Raw genomic sequence first — 21,038 nt, 5'->3', positions numbered from 1 at the left:
TCCAAGTACCAGGACCAGAAAAAATTTGCAAAAATTGCCTTTGCTGTTTTTCCTTCCTTCCTTCCTTCCTTCCTTCCTTCCTTCCTTCCTTCCTTCCTTCCTTCCTTCCTTCCTTCCTTCCTTCCTTCCTTCCTTCCTTCCTTCCTTCCTTCCTTCCTTCCTTCCTTCCTTCCTTCCTTCCTTCCTTCCCTCTCACTGATTCCTTAACCTTACCCATTGGCTGGACCAGATTAAAAAGGCCATTCTCCCCCTTGCTCTAGATACCTTCCCCCCATCTCTTTCCTCAAGGTCCTCCAGCCCCTCTAGAGTAGGAGTGCATGGAGGTCAGTCGGTTGCAGTAGGAGGGGAAGGAAAGTTCCATTTGCCTACTGGAAAATTTACTCTGGATTCAACCTCATCTTTCCTGCTCATGGAAAGCACTCCAGTCAGTACAAGAGGGGTCCTTGCCTCTTGCTAATCTCTCCTCCCATTGTGGACTCTCCATGTTGCTCCCAGGGCCCAGTGACAGCCCCCCCCCCCAGCACGATAAGGCCACACGGACCTGATGGAAATTGCAGGGCTCAGTTTCATAAGCATTGCTCTGCTCTCGTTAATTAGGATGCAAGTCGCTAAAAACTCTTTTGTTAATATAGCTTTCTAACTGGAACTAGCACGCTATTTTTCTTCTCATTTGGAACGAAATGCCGTTCTGTAAAAAACTCCGCAATCATTCCTCATTGTCAATCTTCTATGGCATTTATTAATTGCCTGCTTTGTATTAAATATTGTACTTTTGCCTTAAAGCCACACTTTCGTTCTTTCTTGTTCCACGATTTAGACTCTTGGTATTTTAAAACATTGGGGTTAACAGATAAGCTGAATGTTGAATCACGATTTAAATAACATTTTCTTTTAGATTTACTGATTCCTAACAAATTGTCACTCCCCCCCCTGCCAAATGAAAACCCCACACTCAAATATTAGGCATTGCTTGTAAGTCCCGTTCAAAATGGACATCACACAGAGAGGGGCTATGCTCATCATCATCAACCAGAGTTTCCTCTTCCCACCCTCTTGATAGCTATTTCTGCATCCATTCCTTTCAGGAATGCAGCTTTAATTTTATACCTGTTGAAAATATTGGGTGGGATTCTATTGAGCTGCGGATGGGAAGTTTGTGGGATGGATTTCCCCCGTCCCTCTTACGAAAAACTGCTTGAGGATGAGGGGATAGATATTTGTTGGCAACTGAGTGGAATATGGTAGGGGGCTGAACAAAAAGGGGGAACGGGCAGAAATGTTCCTCCCCTCTTTCTATCTTGCATGATCTTTTGCCACAGGTAAAGTGCAGGTAAAGTCTCCATCATTCCCTCCACTTATATTACTTCAAAGGTGGGAGCATCAAATGTTTGTTGTGAGTTCTGCAGACAGGCATACAGAGGGTGAATAAAATGTGGAATTGGCTGCCAGGGCAGGTAGTGATGAGCACGGGAACAAACAGCTTTAAAGGGGGATTAGATTCATGGAGGATAGATTTCTCAGTGAATGCTAGCCAGTGTGTCTGAGGGAAACCTCTGAATCCCAGAACCAGGAGGCGAAACCAGGGAAGGGTTTTGGCCTCTATGCTGTTGTTGGCTCTCCTGAGCAACTGGTTGGCTTTGGCCACTGTGGGAGAGATGATAGACTAGATCAGGGATGGGCATGGGCAAACGTTGGTTCATGGTAATTGTAGTCTATGGACATCTGGAGAGCCACGGTTGGACCACCCCTGGACAAGATAAACCTCTGGTCTGACCCTGCAAGGCTCTTCTTATTTTCTTACAGTAGTAGAAGCACCTCAGAGCAGTGCAAATTAATATTATAAGTTCATCGTAGGAGCCTAGATGTTAACATTGGAGTGTCAGTCCAAAACAATAGGAACCTGTTCCCTCCACTTCCTATTTATTCCCCTGGTTCAAAGTTTCACAATGAATCATCTGATAAACCCAAAGAGGAAGGTTGCTTTCTTCCTCGACTGTACCGAAGGCTCACAAGTATGAATCTTCTGGGACTCTCCTGAGTAAACTGTCCTTCTTTCCCAGAAGATGTTCTTTCGAGCAACTACTCACAGCACAATGACCGATTCAAGTCAAAAACAGAAGACAAGTCCTGCTCTTAGAAAATATAAAAGGATTTATTGGCTGATTTGTTTTAACACGGAGAAATACATACATCTGTGTGGACTTCCGTAATCTGATGAATCACCATTGTTTACAGGACAGCTACTGAACTTTGAAAGCTCTTTATGGACCTGGTTTACATAAAGTTTATTCCTTCTGTGGCCAAATTTAAAAATGGAAGCCCCAGACAACTTTGCCACAAGGAACCCATGCTCAAATGCCCATCATTAAACCAAAACTTGCTAGGTCTGTCGTTTTGCAACTGAGTTGGCTTAACGGGACGTTGATTGGACTGTGGTTCAAAAAGAAAGCAGAAAGTGAAACAGCATGCAGTGGACTTCTGCACACTGCTTTGACTTGCATGGGGAGGACTAAAGACAAGTATCTTATTATGTATGTAAGAAAAAAAGGGAGAGGAGAAAGAGGGTAAATCAGTGGTTTGCTTTTGTTGTATGATCACACAGTCCTCACAAAACAGAGGAGAGGCTTGGCAGTGGACCCCTGGGGGCTGTTTCTTAACAAACTTCCCTTCGCTTGTTAAATTCTCAATGCCCTGGGGCACAGCAAACTAGCCAATTGCTGTGTTTTTGCACACAGGACACTATCCAATAAAAGCAAATATCCTGCCCAGGATTAAGGGCAAAAGTCCTTAACAGAACAATCAAGTGTTGCATAAGAGGACAGCTGGGAGGCAAAGCCCTCAACGAGCACCCGAAAGATCAGTCCTGGAAGCCCAGATTTCATGACAGTGTCACGGGAAACCCAGTCGTTATGTGAAACAAACTGAGTGACCAAAAAGTCGAGGGGGGGGGGGAAATAACTGGGTGAATGCCAATATTGAACGTAACGTTGAGCAAAGAGGAGATGAAGTTCTGGAAGGAATCACAGGGAAGAGAGAAGAAAATAATGGGCAATTCAGGACACTTACGCAAGAAACAAGAAAGTGTAAAACCGTTTCGCCCTGGGGATAGACAAGAAGATTCCTGCTCACCTAACCCCTATGTTAGCAATAGGGTCGAATGCAGGGATTCAGGTGCCAAACAGCAAGAAGTGGTTTGTCTTGCCCCGAAAGCAACAAGTACAGTGGGGAGAAGAGGATACTGCTAAATCTATGACGCTTTTAACAACCCACCCTTTCTCCAAGGAGCTTGGAGTAGCATATACGGTTCTTGTCTTGTTTTACCTTCATGGCTACTCTGCACGGTAGGTTATGCTGAGAGTTTGCAATTGGCCCGGGGCGCTTGGTGAGTCTCATAGCAGAGTGGGAATTATGAAATCAGGTCTCCTCTAGTCTGACCACCTAACTGCTGCTTAGATTGGTGCTTTCTCTCCCCTGCCTCTCCCTCCCTGCGAGGCATGACAGAGCCAGGAAGGGGATGAGCATCTCACCAGGGTATCATCAGAGGCCAGAAGGTGCCCATTTCCATTCCTCCCCACTTCCAGGTTTTCTCCAACAGATCTGCAACTGCTCCAGAAGGGAAAAGAGCATCTTCTGCCTCCAACAGGCTATCTGAAGTATATGTCTTTTTAAAAAATCTATATAGGGGAGTTCCATAAGTACAAAGAAATCCTGGCCTGGCCTTCGATACTCCCTTTTCTCTGCCTTATTGACAGGCCATTGATCGTTGAACTTGCTGTCTCAGATGGATAGCATTCAATGCTGCTCTGGTTTTACTGCAGTTAGTTTATTGGAGTTGTGCACATATGTTTGTATGTAATATTTTTAACAACCCCATCCCCCATCGTGCAGATGGCGGATGCCTGAAGTCAGAAGGCACACCCAAAGCAAATGCAGCCAACTGCCAGCATTTGGGAAGGGAGGGCAACGGAACTGCTGCAGGTAGCAAAGCGTTTTGTGAAAAACAAAGCCCAAACTGACGGGCTAGTACGAGATGTGCAAAGGCATTTTAAATTCGGCACACGGCTTCATTTGTGACACCTGGAAATTATTATGGAAATAAAAACCTTGACCGAGGGGCTGTAGCACAGCACGTGGCTATGGCTAGGCATACCTCCGCATCCCTGAGAGCGACAGAATCCCAAGGGCACGCAGCACGTAATACGGCCACGTGCGGAACTGTTGCTTTTGAAAGGGCTGCTGTTTTAGAGGGACTGATGGGTGGGAAGACTTGCTTGTATCCTGACATACTGGAGGCTGAGAGAGAACCACCTACTGAAGGCACAGACATCTATGTTTTCAGTATCAGAACATGGCGATGTTCTGGCAATAGTAAACTGGAGAAGGGGAGTTCGACCGTGACATTACAGGAACGACTGCAAACCCTCTGGCTCCATCAGTCCGGCTGAGATTCACCACCTTTCAGTGCCTTGTTTGTACTAAATTTTAATTTGAGAAAGACGACGCCCACCTCCAATCAACTCAAAGTCAGTATGAAGAATACGACACTGAATTTGTAGCCCCTGGATCTTGAAAAAAAGCACACCCTGTTTTAAAAAAAGATTAATTGCTTCAGCGGTAAGAAAACATCTGATACTCAAAAAAGGAGGATGAAAAGAGGTATTCCTTTAGGAGAAAAGCCACTGCAGTATGCACAACAGTTTCTAGGTATTTGGTTATTTCAGAATCATGAGAACGTACGGCTGACTTTGATAAAGAAAATTAAACACGACCATCTCATACCGACAGTCCTAACGTTACAGCATAGTTGCGTATGTTTTTACTTATCATCAAACATACAGAAATAAGTTATCAAAATAACTCGGTTTCGCAAAGAGACATCCTAAAGGTTTAGGGGTTCTTGCCAATGTCAACGGATGGCCTGGCGTCGGCGACGGCTTCTGGCACCCGGACAACCAGATTGTCCATAGATGGCTGCAAGTAGATCTGGCAACCCAGTCGGGACCTGGAGGAGCGAAAAGTAGAAAGGGAAACAAAAGAATCTTGAGAGGAAGTGGAGCTTTTTGTGCAACTTTTACAAATACAAAAGATGTGGCTGTGATTGCTGTCAGGTTGGGAGAGAAAGAGCTTAGCTTGCCACAGTTAATAGCTTAAAGGACAAAAAGCTGAACCTGGGGGGAAAAGGCAAGAAACTAAGGGATAAAAGTTGACAATGCTTGCTCATGGAAATATCAGATAAACAGCTAGCATTCTCAACACTGATCTGAATCCAGACTTACAAGAACGACTTGGAAACTTGGAGGGGTTGTAGACCACTTTACCCAACAGCAAGGGGAGGGGATTTTGCCCAGTTTCCTCTCCTTGCTACTGCCCACTGGGACATTTTATCTGAGGGTAGAACTGGCACATTCTATCTTAGGCTGATCCTGCATAGAGCAGGGGGTTGGATTAGATGGTCTGTATGGCCCCTTCCAACTCTATGATTCTATGAATCCAACTCTCACAGAAGGCTCTTTGGGTCAGGGTACGCAAGGCGATGCTGTGGGAGGGTGAGAAGATCCTTCTGTTTGCAGAATCCTGGATCCAATTCATTACCTTGTACTCCCTGAAACACTAACCAGCGTTACAGACAGGCATTCTCAACCAGGGTTTTGTGAAACCCTGGGGTTTCTTGACAGCCCTGGAAGGGTTACCTGAACAGGTGGGAGTTAATTAGTTTTTAATATATTTTTAAAATTTGTTAAACATTTATTGAGTGAAATGACCATATATGGTCATGTCGACCCACCCCTTCCAAATTGGCCAATGATGGGCCTGGAGGGGGTGGGAAAGGGAGGGCCCCAGGTGGGCATGTATACAGCTATGCTTCCCAACCAAATTCTGGACCATCGCCCCACTTTTGGGGTTTCTCGAAGACTGAAGAACATTTCAGGTGTTTCTCAATGGTAAAAAAGGTTGAGAAAGTCTGGCTACAGGATTACTCCTCCACATTGTAAAGCTGGCTTACTTTTGACTGCTGAGTGAGCTCAAGGGAGGTTGGAACCAGGTACTTCCCCAATTAATGCTTAAATACTTCAGCCACTGTATCATAACTGGAAATTCAGTAAGGAAGCCCAGGGAAACCGCTGGCATAACCTCACTCATTTCTACTGTTTCTCTACAGGGAATGATCAATAAATGTGCAAAGAAATCAAAGACTCTGCTCAAGCTTTGTTTTAAAGGTTGCATGAAGGCAAGACCACAGGAAAGGGTGACAAGCTGCCAAAAAACGCTTCCTTGGCAATTCACACTCAGAACATGACAAGACCTGGAGATAATCTTTTTTTTTTTTTTTTGCTATGATCTGTTGTCAGCTGTGGAGGACAATTCATCCAGGTTTTAAAAGAAGTCAAACAAGTTTGAAAGAGAAGACTGACAAATCAAACACTTTGAACATAAAAACATAAAAGTTGGTTCTTATATGCCACTTTTCTCTACCCGAAGGAGTCTCAAAGCGGCTTCCCTTTCCTCTCCCCACAACAGACGCCCTGTGAGGTGGGTGAGGCTGAGAGAGCCCTGATATTCCTGCTCAGTCAGAACAGTTTTATCAGTGCTATGGCGAGCCCAAAGCCACCCAGCTGGCTGCATGTGGAGGAGCGGGGAATCAAACCCAGCTCGCCAGATTAGAAGTTCGCGCTCCCAACCACTACACGAAGCTGGCTTTTAAGTAAAGGCAATCTAAAAAATCTGAAAAATTGGATTTATGGGGGAGGGGATTGTTGCTTATGAAGCAAACATCCGAATGTCACAACTTGCATAAAATTAATTCCACACATTTAGCGGAGCCTAAACAGTGTGTAGCTTCTAGAAGGAAACTGCATTTTCCTTTTGGTAGAGATGTTTCTGCCTTACGTTTCTGTCAGTCCATAGGCAAGGTCCAGCATATCCAACTCCTCATCCGTAATTGCATCTAGTTTTTTAAATACGTGATCTTCAAAGATTAAGTGACACGTAGAGCAAGCAAGGGTTCCTTCACATGCACCTAAAAATCAACATAAGAATTAGGTCCAACTTTCGAGTTCTCCATTAAATTCCACTGGTTTTTCACAGTTACCTACATGTGGCTGTACCACAAAACTGGAAGAACAAAGACACTACTTTATACTGTCAGATCATTATTTTCCCTAGCTCAGCCTTGCTGTTTTAAGAGACACTAGTTCTTCACAATTTCACAGAAATGTTTTTTCTTCACCATCTCCTATAGTTTGCATGCGGCAGGCCTCAACTTAGTCCTTGGCATCCCCAGTTAAAAAGAACCAGGCAGTATATGATGTGAAAGAAGACCCTGCAGACCTACAGCCAGTCAAAGTGGATATTTCAGGAGTGCGCATTCGGGTGTATCCCAGCTGAAAAAATATCCGGTCCAATATACCCATACCCAAAAGAAATCAATTCCCCCCCCCCCGCACACTCCTAGCGGATATTACTGACCTTAACAGACCAACAGTCAGCTTTAATCTACGGCAGTTCTGTGTAAGGTAAAGGTAAAGGTTTCCCCTGTGCAAGCACAGAGTCATGTCTGACCCTTGGGGTGACGCCCTCTAGCGTTTTCATGGCAGACTCAATACGGGGTGGTTTGCCACTGCCTTCCCCAGTCATTACCGTTTACCCCCCAGCAAGCTGGGTATTCGTTTTACCGACCTCAGAAGGATGGAAGGCTGAGTCAACCTTGAGCCGGCTGCTGGGATTGAACTCCCAGCCTCATGGGCAAAGCTTTCAGACGGCTGCCTTACCACTCTGCGCCACAAGAGGCTCTAGTGTGCTCATCCTTTAACCGGAGATGCCAGAAACCAAACCCAGTACCTATTGCATGCAAAGCATGTGACTTAGGTTTGAGCCACTGCTTCTCTCATTTCACACACATAAAATGAGCAGGCTGTCAGGATACAAGCAGTTACTCCCACACATTTCCCACCACCCGTGCATGTTCAGAAAACCTTTATGAAAAACACTGCATGCATATTTAACTCCTAAAATAAGAAGAAATTGTGTAATCCGTATATAATTTTGTTTGAAGTGAATGCATAGCGTTCCTGAATCTTATGCAGATTAGCCTGCTAACGAGGAATGCCTCCCTTCTTATAGGTTATAAAGGCTAAGGGTATCTAGACAAGCTAGATTTATGCATCAGGTGAAAACTTATGAAATGGGACAGTCAAATAACTGAATCTGGAGATAGGTCTAACAGGGCAGTGAAACAAAAAGTAGATTAAGGACCAGAAAAATTAGGAAGAGCCAGTAAATGTACCCAGAAGTTATCTGTATCTGCAGTGCCCCCTAGTGACAAAATCAGAGATAAGATCATTGGCTAGCATTTAAACACACAACCCACAACTACTTGCTAGGGTTAGAGGTGAATTTCCAGAAGGGCATTTCAGCTTTTTTGCTTCACTCATCTGGCTAGCATGAGTTGGAAAGCTGAGGAGTACAAGAGCTGAGAAATATAAGAAGGAGAAGAATTAGTTTTTATGCCCCGCTTTTCACTGCCCAAGGGAGTCTCAACACAGCTTATAACCACCTTCCCTTCCTCTCCCCACAAGACACCCTGTGAGGGAGGTGAGGCTGAGAGAGCTCTGACAGGACTGCTCAGTCAGAACAGAACTACCAGGACTGTGACTAGCCCAAGGCCACCTAGCTGGCTGCATGTGGAAGAGCGGGGAAACAAGCACAGCTTGCCAGATTAGAAGCTGTCGCTCTTAACCACTACACCATGCTGTCTCCAGCACTCCTGAACGATTCCTGAGCCAGGCAGGTTTAAGGTGCTGAGAGTGGACTTTAAAGCCTCAACCAGACTCACAGAGTATTCCATACAGGCCTCCCCCACTCTGATAACGCATCGGCATAATCTGAAGCGGCCCTGCTTAAGGTCCCACCTCAAGGGAGGCCCCCGCGTGTACCAGGGCCTCCTCTAGAGTAGCCCCAGAGGCTTAGAATACCTCGCTGTGACAGGACCGTTTGAACGGAGCTGCCAACTAAACTTTTCCCGCCTGCTTATGTTGAGGGCATACTGACTGAACACGTCGACTGAACACTTGAATCCACCTTTTCCGTTTAACTATTGTGACTTTTAATTTACATATATACTTAGTTGACTGCCTTTCCTCCTGGCTTGAGTTTCTTTCAATAGTTCTATATGGCAATTGCATTTGCTGAACTATACTTGGGGTTTCTGAAAAGTGGCAAATAAATCCTGTAAATTACAAACAGTAAACAGCCTATCAGTGTTCGTTTATTTTTATTTATTTCTTGTATTTATAGGCCGCTGCTCTCGGCACAGTGAGCTCGTGGCAGCTTACAACCAGTTTAAACAATACAGATTAAAATATATACAAATAAGTTAAGAGGAGGATGTAGCCAGAGAGGATCAGCGGAGGGACCTGAGACCTTCCCTTGACGTGGCCTCAACCAAAAGCCTGGCGGAAGAGCTGTGTCTGCATTAGTTCCGGTAGGGCCTGTAGCTCCAGCCACCTGGACTAATAGTTAAAAATCAGGCAGTGTTCTGGTTGGCCAGAGAGAGGGATGACAGCTATAAAGAAATGACAGCTAGAGCGAAGGTGGAACATGGAGCTGGGGAAGCAGAAGTAGGAAGGTCAGGAGCCTGGACCCACTGGCTCTCCTGAAGCTAAAAACACCCCGAATTTTGTTCCCTGATGAAAAAATGTTCTGTAGATACTGGAAAGTAAGCACCTGCCACTTACCGAATCCATCAATGTCTAGATTGTTATCAACCACAACGTCTAGAAGTGTGTCTCCAACTTTTCCCTGGGCTGTTAGTTTATCTCCGTCGCGAGTTATAAAGTGCACAGTAATTTTATCTTCTGAGCTGGGAGGGGGAGAGAAAAAGAAATCCACGGCATTTTTATTTGTCTACAGCAACGTAAAGGTGAAACTTTGGGGGAAATAAGATGACAACAACAATTCTCAATACTGTGGACAGTGCTGTTGAACACCAGACAGCCCTGAAAACTTGACTAATAAATATGGATCTTCACCCTATGTTGTAGCAGTAAACACCTGTAGCAGTTTAGTTTTAGCCAAGACAAGAAGACTTTTTCTTTTCGGAGAGTCGTGGTTAAGAGTGCTGGACGAGTATCTGGAAGACCCGCGTTCAAATCCCCATTGGTACCATGGAATCTTGCTGGGTGCCCTTGGGCCAGTTTACCCTCTCCGCCTAATCTACCTCACAGGGTTGTTGTACAGATAAACTGGAGGAAAGGAGAAATATATGAGCCACTTTGGATTCACACTGGGGAGAAAAGGGGGCGTGTAAAGATAGTATAAATTGAAATAAATAATGTACAATTTCAGAGATTTCTTGTGCACAGCTCACATAATTTCGACAGAAGTCATGAACGCAGAATGTGATCAGCCGCCCTGCATGCCTCTGATAGGGCCCAGTCCTATGGAATCTCAGAGTATGGCCAAGGGGATTACTCCCGGTTTAATGTGCATAGGAACACAGCTGTAGTACCAGAACTATACAGAAATAAGCAGGATAAACCAAATCTACACCATCTCCAGCATTGTGTGGAATTAGTTTCACTGGACTGTACTACAACAACACAAAGGCAGGCAAATCACCGCAGAACCTACCTTGTGGCAGTGTACCTTTGCTACCCTAAGAACTTCTTAGAACTGCGGGGAAGGTTCACAGTTCAAAACAAACTTGGTTCCCCAAAATCATAAGAGCAGGGGTAGTCAAACTGCGGCCCTCCAGATGTCTATGGACTACAATTCCCAGGAGCCCCTGCCAGCGTTCGTAAGAGGTTATGTGGGTCCACTCAGTTGACAGTAACGACCTACCACATTAAGGGTTCTACTAAAGGTGGTTTCAGGGGTGGTTGGCCATTGGTTGCTTCCATCAGGGCTGTCCTGGCTTAGCTTCTGAGACCTGACGGGGTTGGGCTAGTCCGGGCTAGCCAGTTTAGGCTTCACAGCAATCCAGATAGATAGATACATGTATTTACAATCTGATGGTACACATGATAACAAACCAAAGATGATACATAAGTATACCAAAGGAGGCATCTGGAAGACAGTGGCAGATACCTTCTTGGGCCATATGAAACCAAAATCCAGGTGGTGATTTTAATAGAAATATAAGAGCCATTTTTTTGTATCCTGCTTTTTACTACCTGAAGGGATTTCAAAGCAGCTTACATCCGCCTTCCCTTCCTCTACCCCAGTGAGGCAGGTGAGGCTGAGAGAGCTCAGAGAGGACTGTGGATGGCCCAACTGTGATTGATCCAAGGATGGCTAGAGGCAGTCAGGCACCAGGTATGGCACATTTGCAGCACCCTCCCCAGCACATAGGCAGTCATCACTCCCATGCCCTGGTGTGGTTTGCTCCCACTGCTAAGGCTGGGGAGCAGGCGGCAGCAATGCAATGCAGGAAGGGTCTCTCTGGTACCTGTGCCGCAAACTGGCCGTCCACGAAACAGGAGAACAGATACAAAAACACGCTGCCACTTGTTAAGGTTAGGTCCATTTCTTTTCCTCAAGCACATCTTCCTCCTTGCTATTGTACTGCCCCTCGCAAAGGAGGCTATTAAAACTACACGCTGCATCATCGCCCCAACCCGGCCACAGTATGTTGGTTGGATGCTTTAGGCTGATCCTGCACTGAGCAGGTGGTTGGACTAGATGGCCTGCGTGGCCCCTTCCAACTCTATGATTCTAGGCTGCACAAAACCCCCAGCTTCCTGCATTCAGAGCAACATGTGCAGAGTTTTCTTGCTGCTTGTTTGCTTCTATTATCCCTATCATGGACATTCAAATATACTTAGTGCCAACCAAGTGCTGTACTGGGTGTAGTCCTGAAAGCTTTAGGCTGACTAAAGTGGGTGGAGAGACAGGGCAGAATCCAATAAACACAGAAGCAGAAAGGCAAAATAGGGGAAAAGACTAAACACCAGGCAGGAAAAATAGAAAACGGTTCACTGAATTAGAATCATAGAGTTAGGAGGGACCTCCAGAGTCATCTAGTCCAACCCCCTGCACAATGCAGGAAATTCACAATTTAATTATTCACAAATTCACAATTAATTATATCAAAATGCCCCTTCTTCATTAATAATATCTTTTCTTCTACATTTATCTTCTTATTTGGGGCGCTTTTTTTCTTCTTCCTCCTAATGTCTGAAAAAATTTAACACCAATTGAGGCCAATGAGGCATCACTCTTTATTTGAAGAACTTGTGAACCCTTTACTCTGAAAGGGCTCTGCAAAATATCCAGTATCAATTTGGCCTCAAACGGTCCGAGAACTGCGAAAGAGTCCTTTTGTTCACAGAATTACTCCATTTAAGGCATTTAATAATAAGACCCAAACTATTTCCTGTAAAACCAACCCAGTCACAATCTTTGTAACACCTGGGCCAGAAGCTCAAATTATATGCACATGAGAGAGTCACATCTGAAATGGCTCTTAGGAAGGAGTGGATTCCAGAGCTGTTGAAGCCAAACTGCCAGAAAATGCATAAAACGCCAGACCAGCGGCAAGATGGTGCTATTGTCACAGAAATCGCAAGAATTCCGACAATAAATACTGGCTGCCTTCCAACATCGGGAACAAGCTACTGATTGAAGTTTTAGTCCAGTGGCACCTTTTAGACAAGCAGGTTTAAATTCTGGGTATAAGCTTTCGTGGGCATGCCCATTTCATCAGCTATCTGAGACAGACAGATCTATAGCTCAGCTATCTGACCAAGTGTGCATATATATACAGTACAAAGTCTGAGTCCGGTGGCACCTTTAAAACCAACAAAGGTTAATTCAGGTTAATTTCATGTGCATGCGCATGAAAGCTTATATCCAGAAGTGTTCCATGTAAAGTTAGATAACGTTTCAATGTAAACCGCCCAAAGCTGGAAAGAATGGGTGGTATAAAAATCTAAACAAACAAACTAACTTATTGGCCTTAAGGTGCCGCTGGACTCAAAACTTTGCTCTTCTGCTTGAAGCAAGCCAAAGACAAGCTCTAGCAGGCTCCCTCATTGCTCTCAGCAAGAGCCGAGCCTGGGCTTGTAAAGGTAAAGGTATCTCCTGTGCAAGCACTGGCTCATGTCTGACCCTTGGGGTGACGCCCTCCAGCGTTTTCATGGCAGACTCAATACGGGGTGGTTTGCCAGTGCCTTCCCCAGTCATTACCGTTTACCCCCCAACAAGCTGGGTACTCATTTTACCGACCTCGGAAGGATGGAAGGCTGAGTCAACCTTGAGCCGGCTGCTGGGATCGAACTCCCAGCCTCATGGTGAGAGATTCAGACAGCATGTCAGCTGCTTTACCACTCTGCGCCACAAGAGGCTCTGGCCCAGGCTTGACGACTGGTCAAAATGTGTTGCAGTGTCCAAACTGGGCACTGATAGATGGGCTTTTATTTCACAGGGTTTTTTTTTGGGGGGGGGGGATTGTAAAACCAGATCAAACTGTTGTCTAGAACTTACACAATATGTAAGTGTTTGGCTGGTTGGGCCTTTTTAAAGTAGCTCCCGGTTTACCTGCGTAACTGGTATTACAACAAAGATGTAAAGCAATACATCCACTGTTGCTCCAGAGCGAAATACCAGTCTGTACCTGCCAGGGGTTATTTGCAAAAGCGACTGTGCTGCCCTTCTCTCCAACAAGAGGGCTAACAAGGAGGTGTGTGTTGCTTGAATTGTGTATCCGATGAAAGACAAGCAATCCAGGGAGAGCCACATCCTTAATGGATTAGTTGCAGCCATGCAGAGATGCGATCAAGATGCGAGACCCCTGCAGAGCATCCAGGGCTGTTCAGATGAGTCTCAAAATCCCACCATGGGCCTCGCTTCCCCTTTTCTCTATATTCCCATCCCTTGGTACACTCAAGGCTTGGGACAAAGTATTTCTGCGGCCGGATTGGCAGCTTTTGCTGGACAAGTCATGTGCTTGGAACCTGAACAAGCATGTGGACAACGTGGGTCCTTGCCAAAGATCCTTCAGGCTGCGCCAAAAAGCAATTCAAGCACAGAGGTGATTGGTCGCCCTCCTATTCTTCAAGACAAAACCACTTGTTTCCTGGAGACGCTGCCATATATATTCAGGCCAAGTTTCTGTTTAAGGCCAATGCTCTGCCTCTGATAGGGGGTCTTCGCCGCCGCCTCTCTCCGGCTGCAGCCACCACCTAACTCACTTTTAGACAAACAAAGCGACAGCAAAATAAAAACAGGAGTCCAACAAGAGACCTAAGTTCTGACTCATGAACAGTTACACTGGATGTGTGTGTGTATTTATCCATATATCTCCACTAAATACGGTTGCCAAGCCGTCACCTCCCCTCCCCCCAATCACAGGTGTGTGTGAAGGTTTGCCAGGTCCAGGTTGGGAAACTCCTGGAGATTTGGGAACGGACCCTAGGCAGGGACCTCTGGGGAGGACAGTGTCAGAGAGCCCCCCCCCTCCAAGGGATGCATTTTCTCCAAGGGATCAGATCTCTCATAGTCTGGAGATGAGCTACAATTCCGGGGGATCTCCAGGTCCCGCCTGGAGGCTGGCATCCCTAACAGTAGCCCTGGCACCAGAAGAAGCGCAGTCAAAGGGAAGAAGACCCAGAATCGGGGCGCCACCGCAGAAAAGGCCCCGTCCCTGAGACTTCCCCATTTGCTGGGTCTCCCCTTACCTGAGCCGAACCGGGGCGGAAGCGTGGAAGAAGCGGCCCGCACGACCTCGTCCGGCAACGCCGCGGCAAGCGGGGAGAAGCCGGGGGCCGGAGGCGGCGGCCCGCAGGAGAAGGCTAAGGGCGCTGGAGGTGGCCATGGCGCGAGTCCCGGACGGAGATGGCGGCGCCCCGGCCGACGGCGGCCCAAAGTCCGCCGGCTTACACAACCGGTACACACCACGGCGATTCTCGAAGCTTCATTACGGGAGCGCAGCCCGCACGCTTGCCGGGGAAGAAGAACGCAGAGTGCGTAAAGAGAGGCGCTCACGCTAGCTCGAGGACGTAGGGAGAAAACAGCACGGCAGGCAGCGTCGACTTCCGGTTAAACATCGACTGTACTGGACTGGACACAGTACTGCAGATGAGAACTTGATGCTGTCTCTCTCGAATCAATTGCATTTTATACCGGAAATGTTATGCAAGTTTGCGCTTTCCGTATCTCTATGTCTGATTACTCATGCAAACGGCGTAGAAGAAAACTGAAACCAGGGTTGACCAAACGGTAGCTCTCCGGGCGTCCATACACTACAGTTCCCATGAGCCTCTACGTGCTGGTATGTGCAGACAGAGGCTTATGGGAATTGTTGTCCACACACATTCGGAGCACCACAGGTTGGGCGCACCTGCCTGTATACTATGATTGTTCCTGGATGAACAGGCTCACCTCACTTGGCTGCCTCTCTTCTCTGGCCGGTAGATTTGGCGCTAGAAGGATAGTAGTCTCTCGTTTTCTCCCATAATTCTATTCCAAAAAATTTCAGGTTTCCATATCTATGTGATATTAGATTGTTCTGAGGAGTCATTACAAATTTTGCTGTGTAGCGCAGGCATTAAAGGACATTAAGGACACAAATCAGAATTTGTGACAAGGGCCAGATCTATCATAGGTAAAGGTAAAGGTATCCCCTGTGCAAGCACCGAGTCATGTCTGACCCTTGGGGTGACGCCCTCTAGCGTTTTCATGGCAGACTCAATACGGGGTGGTTTGCCAGTGCCTTCCCCAGTTATGACCGTTTACCCCCCCAGCAAGCTGGGTACTCATTTTACCGACCTCGGAAGGATGGAAGGTTGAGTCAACCTTGAGCCGGCTGCTGGGATTGAACTCCCAGCCTCATGGGCAAAGCTTTCAGACGGCTGCCTTACCACTCTGCGCCACAAGAGGCTCTTAGATCTATCATAAGCGTCACTTTTTCAGTCTGGTCCATGTGTGCCATAAAAGATAATGGCAGGTACTGGATATATAAACTTTATAATGGACACAGGCAAACCAGCTTAAGGGTATGTTTAAAATTCAAAATATGAAGATGCTTAAAACACACTTATTGGGAGGGAGCAGAGCAGAGATGCAGTCCCAGAGAGTCCCTCTTTGGCCGCTGATCTCTATAGACAGGAGACTATTTGAAAGAAAAATCAGGAAGTTCCTAATCTAACTATGCTAAATATGCATCTTCCCTGATGCCCCCTATATGGTTTTCTTCATATGCTGCTGAATCATGCATACTACAGATCTTGCATATTTGGGGCTGCCAGGTCCAGGAAATACCTGAGCTAGGGGTGGAGCCGGTATTGGGCAGTATTTGGAGCAAGACCTAAATAGAATATAATGCTATGGAGTCTACCTCCAAAGCATTCTTTTTATCCAGAGGACCTGATCTCTTTAGGCTGGAGATGAGCTATAAAACTGGGTCATCCCCAGTTCCCACCTGGGAACTGTCATCACTATGGAATCTTTAAACCAAACACACACAAACATATAAAAAGGTAAAGGTATCCCCTGTGCAAGCACTGGGTCATGTCTGACCCTTGGGGTGACACCCTCTAGCGTTTTCATGGCAGACTCAATACGGGGTGGTTTGCCAGTGCCTTCCCCAGTCATTACCCTTTACCCCACAGCAAGCTGGGTACTCATTTTACCGACCTTGGAAGGATGGAAGGCTGAGTCAACCTTGAGCCGGCATATACTTGCAAAAAAGCAACTTGTAAAAAAAGCGATATTCTAGCAATTAAGAATTTTCCCCTTCTAGGACATATTTCTGCATCTTTGAAATATTAAATATTAAAACCGGGGATTGGCACATCTTGAACAATCATGGCAATGTGCAATCAACAGATGAGACTTTTTGGCCTCTTAGGTCATTTAGACTTTTCACCCCGAGTTAAGTCAATACTATTTTTAGGTGGTGTAAGTAAATCAGCTGACCTGCAACTCATTGACTGGTTGGGTTGTTTTTAAAATCCTTTCCCCCCCCTCCTTTCAGAGATAAGAGCTGCTGTGGTGCAGTTTCCAGTGGAAGGGGGAAGATAGAGGCTGTGTGTCCTTTTCCACATATTGCCCCCATTCCCGCCTTTGAAAATCCCCCCCCCCCAAAAAAAGCTACTTTCACAACCACTGGGAGAAAAAGACATGAAATCCTATTTCTCCTAGCAGGGATAACATAAATCAAAAGCATGCATTGAATTTTTGGGGAGGGGAGAACAATGTGGAGAGAAAGTTTGAAAGCCCCCTGCCTCCTTGCTGGTTCACCCCTGCAGCCAGAAATTGCAGTCACTGGGTGGCCAACTGTAAAACAAATTCTTTTAAAATGATTGCAGAATGACATGCCCAGTGTATTTCTGTCCTATATCTTAAAGCCCTAACAAGAGTAGGATTTATTTCAAGCTCTTCTCTTGCACGTCTTCCGTAGTAAAGGTTCTTGGGTCTGCCTAGATACAAGAACCAGCATGTTGGCTCCTAACAAATTAGTCTTGTTAACTGCAAGGGTTAGGTCTCTTTCCCTTCGGGATGTGTTCCTTTCATATTTTCACCTCCCTCGCTACAAAAGGCTTTCTTTGGTGCTTAATTACCACTCGTGCTCTATGCCTTTCACTGCCCCTTTCGTGTCTCTGGCAAAACATGTGTTTACCTATAAAGGACCTTGCTGCAATGACTGTAGGAGTCTTTGAAATGCCGCAAGGTTATTTTTGTTTTCTCCTACAATAGACACAGCCAATAAAAAGCCATGCGCCTCCCCGCATTCACCTCCAGGCTATTCCTGCTGCTGAACCGAATACGAAGAAACTGTGCAGAAAGTGGTCGAGGGATTGATAAATAGATAAGAAGCGGAGCAGGATATGGGTTTATTATGGCTTCAGTTGTGGTTTTATGGCGTTATGTGTGGAAATATGTTGTGAACCATCCCTAGCCTGCTTGCAGGGAGGGGCGGTCTAGAAGACTAATAAATAAATCATTGGGCGGGGGGATTTCCTATGTGTAGTCTCTGGATGGATTTTATTAATCTTCAAAACCCATTATTTTACCATTGTCAATTAACTATTTGCTGAAACACCAATGAATCCGAAGGAATATTGGCTTAGCAGAGTGACCAAGGCACAGATCACAGTGCAATGGACCAGATTTGTGTGTGCAGCAGGCAAACAAATCCAAATAAATAAAAAAACACATGGAGGCTTTCTGCCTTTGACATCCAACCGGAGTCCTTCATTGTAATGAACTTCATTGTAGAGTATAACAACAAGAAGAACAACAAGCCTTTAATAGCATATAAAAGTACAATATAAGGAGGGAAAGTGCAAAAGGATCCACTGCTAGAGAAAACAAAGGTAAAGATCATGCTTTAGAGGAAGACATAATACATTCACAATTTCTCATGGCAAGATATAAAAACTTTGCAACTGGTTCAATTATATCAGGGTTCTGGGATGTCAAAAGAAACTGAATCTTACGTTCATCCGAATGCAGTTCTCTTTTACACAGCAGTGAGTTAAAAAATTTAGCTCGGATCGAGGAATAAAATACGTTGTAAAGGCAGGATTCTGATCTAGTCTAACTAGCTGGATGGAGAGCTACAGGAGGAATGTCATGGTGCCAAGATGGGAAAGAGTGGGGTGGAGAGGAAGAATCAGTCAGAAGGAAGGAAGACTGCCTTACAGTAGCAATCTCCGTATCCAAGGCCTTAGCCTCCTTACCAGAGCTGCCTGTCTGACTGCCTCCAGGACTGCTGAGAGCTACCATGGGCCCTCAGGGCCCTCAGTTCCACCTGCCCTTGCCCCATAGGATCTGAACCAAATATAACAGCAAAAGAAAACACTTTACTAGCTGTCACCACACCTTTGCCGTAATGAAAGGATACACAGCGGTCCATCCGTCTGTCCATTGGTGGCAGGCATAACTCATCAATCAAACTAGGAAACTCCAGAATTGGCCATGAGCTTCAGGATGATCATGGGAGTTTCAGTGTTCAAAATGAAAGGCACAGGAATATCTTGACCCAGGTTATCTCCAGACACTCCCCACCCCCCAGTGCAATGGAAGATGAACATGTGTAGAAGTGCCATGGAAGCTTGCTGGGTGAGCGTGGGCCAATCTCACACTCTTAGTCTAATTCATCTTACAAGGTTTTGTGAGGATAAAATGGAGGAGGTCTCCCTAACCACTGGAGAGGGAGGGGGCAGGGTTGCCAGATCCTGGAGATTTGGGGACAAAGGAGAGGGAGGAGAGGGACCTCAGTGGAGTACAATGCCATAGAATACACTGGCCTAAGCATCAATCTTCTCCAGTATTGCTGGTGTCTGTAGTCTGGAGACAAGCTGTAATTCCATGGGATCCCAAGGTCCCACTTGGGGGCTAGCATTCCCAGAGGAGAATGGTGTAAGTTGGGTGGGGGGAGGAATGAGAAGAGTTGGTAGACAAATGGTGGATTGTGAAAGGAAGAGAACAGAATGACAGAGGAGAAAAATGTGGGAAACAGAGAGGTGTAAAAAGAAAAAAAAAGATAACAAAAGGGTTTAAAAATTTTCTTAAGCTACCAGACACAAACAGCTTTGCAAAATCTGGCTGTGCAGTAGTTGGGGGGGGGGGAACGAAAGGAAAAAGCAAAGGGGAAGAATGCTGGCTTGACTGAGGGATTCAATAGGCCCTGATCATGGTTTCTCCTAGCCATCTAGCAAACTTTGCTAAAGGCCCAGCCAGCAGATTCTGGGTGTTCAGTGGCTGCAGCCAGAACTGCATTAGATTTTTAAAAATACATCCTGTGAATGCAGCATGACAGTGGTGGCAGGGTCCCTCCAGCTAGCTTGGGCCTCCTGAATTGTGTCCCCTCCGTCTCCCGTCCCCCCAGCAACTCTTAACTCTCTCTAGTCTCCCTCTGAAGTCCCCGGCTGAGAGGCAGTTCAAAATCCCTCCCCTTCCAATGAATGTCTCCTAGGGTGTAATAAGACCTGTAGCCAACAGGGGGCACAGCACCCCAAGAAAGGAACACATTTGAATAAAAGGATGCCTATTTCGTTTGTGGGCAATATAGACCCTCCAGGGTCTCCAACTTGAAAATATTACTTGGAGAGCGATGCCCCTTAAGGCCTGATCAAATGACTTGCCCATTTCCACATGTTGAGCAACTCTGAAAGGGACAATACACTTTTCCCGGTGACCCTGCAGGGGGCTCTAAGGCCTCAGGAGACGCCACCTGTGGCAGCTCAGTGGGCTAGGAGTGGATGTAGTAACAGAGGGGATGCTGGGAAAGCCGCTCGAGTCTGTTTAGGGATTCAGAGAAGGGGGTTAACCATGCCATATACATCCTCGCTTTCCTGTTAAGACAATAACTTTCAAAGCTGAGGGCTAAACTGAGAGCCAGCTTGGTGTGGTGGTGAAGACTGGCAGCCTCTAATCTGGAGAACCAGTTTTGACTCCCTCCCCCTCCACATGCAGCCAGTTGGGTGACCCTGAGCCAGTCACAGTTCTCTCAGAGCTCTCTCGGCCCCACCTACCTCACAGGGCGTCCTGTTGTGGGGAGCGGAAGCTTAGGCAATTGTCAGCTGCTCTGTGTCTCCTTTGAGTAGTAAAATGAGGGGTACCCTAAACCAGCTCCTCCTCTTCTAAAACACCACAAAGTGTCCTTGTGCCAGTTTCAATTAGGAAACCTATACTAGGCAGGAAGGGATTGTGGTCTCCCTGCCCGCCACCCCCAGGCTCCGATCCCAATCCGCACCGAGTTTGGTGTAGTGGTTAAGAGCGGCGGCTTCTAGTCTGGCAAGCCAAGCTTGATTTCCCACTCCTCCACATGCAGCCAGCTGGGTGACCCTGAGCTAGTCACAGTCCTGTCAGAGATGTTCTCACAGAGCAATCCTATCAGAGCTCTCTCAGCCCCACCTATCTCAGAGGGTGTCTGTTGGGGGGAGAGGGAGGGAAGGCGATCGCTGCTTTGGGATTCCTTCGGGTAGTGAAAAACGGGGCGTTAAAAAATCAGCTCTTCTTCCAACGCACCTGCGATGGGTTTTTAAACGGGCAAGCATTCCAGCATGGAAAAATCCTCAGTGACGTTCTGGAAG

At 46.3% G+C, this 21,038-nt stretch overlaps 1 protein-coding gene across 1 annotated transcript; it reads right to left on the bottom strand.

Moving 5' to 3' along the window:
- Nucleotides 1–2,133: 2,133 nt before the first annotated feature.
- Nucleotides 2,134–14,984, bottom strand: FDX1 (ferredoxin 1). The gene is made up of 4 exons (XM_077341631.1): nucleotides 14,676–14,984; nucleotides 9,735–9,859; nucleotides 6,889–7,018; nucleotides 2,134–5,002 (listed from the first exon to the last, which is right to left on the bottom strand). The coding sequence occupies exons 1-4, from the start codon at nucleotides 14,810–14,812 to the stop codon at nucleotides 4,888–4,890; spliced, it is 507 nt and encodes a 168-aa protein (XP_077197746.1). The 5' UTR covers nucleotides 14,813–14,984; the 3' UTR covers nucleotides 2,134–4,887.
- Nucleotides 14,985–21,038: the final 6,054 nt, after the last annotated feature.

Source organism: Paroedura picta, chromosome 6 (assembly GCF_049243985.1).
Source record: "Paroedura picta isolate Pp20150507F chromosome 6, Ppicta_v3.0, whole genome shotgun sequence".
Lineage (NCBI taxonomy): Eukaryota > Metazoa > Chordata > Lepidosauria > Squamata > Gekkonidae > Paroedura > Paroedura picta.
Note: the sequence above shows the minus strand (reverse complement) of the source record. Positions and strands in the feature narration are given on the sequence as shown.

Excerpts from the sequence above, each read along its gene's own strand:
- FDX1 (XM_077341631.1), bottom strand. The coding sequence starts at position 14,812 with ATGGCCACCTCCAGCGCCCTTAGCCTTCTCCTGCGGGCCGCCGCCTCC. Across the intron at positions 9,860-14,675 it reads TCCGCCCCGGTTCGGCTCAG|CTCAGAAGATAAAATTACTG; the intron begins GTAAGGGGAGAC and ends TCCCCCTCCCAG. Across the intron at positions 5,003-6,888 it reads GCCTATGGACTGACAGAAAC|GTCCCGACTGGGTTGCCAGA; the intron begins GTAAGGCAGAAA and ends TCGCTCCTCCAG.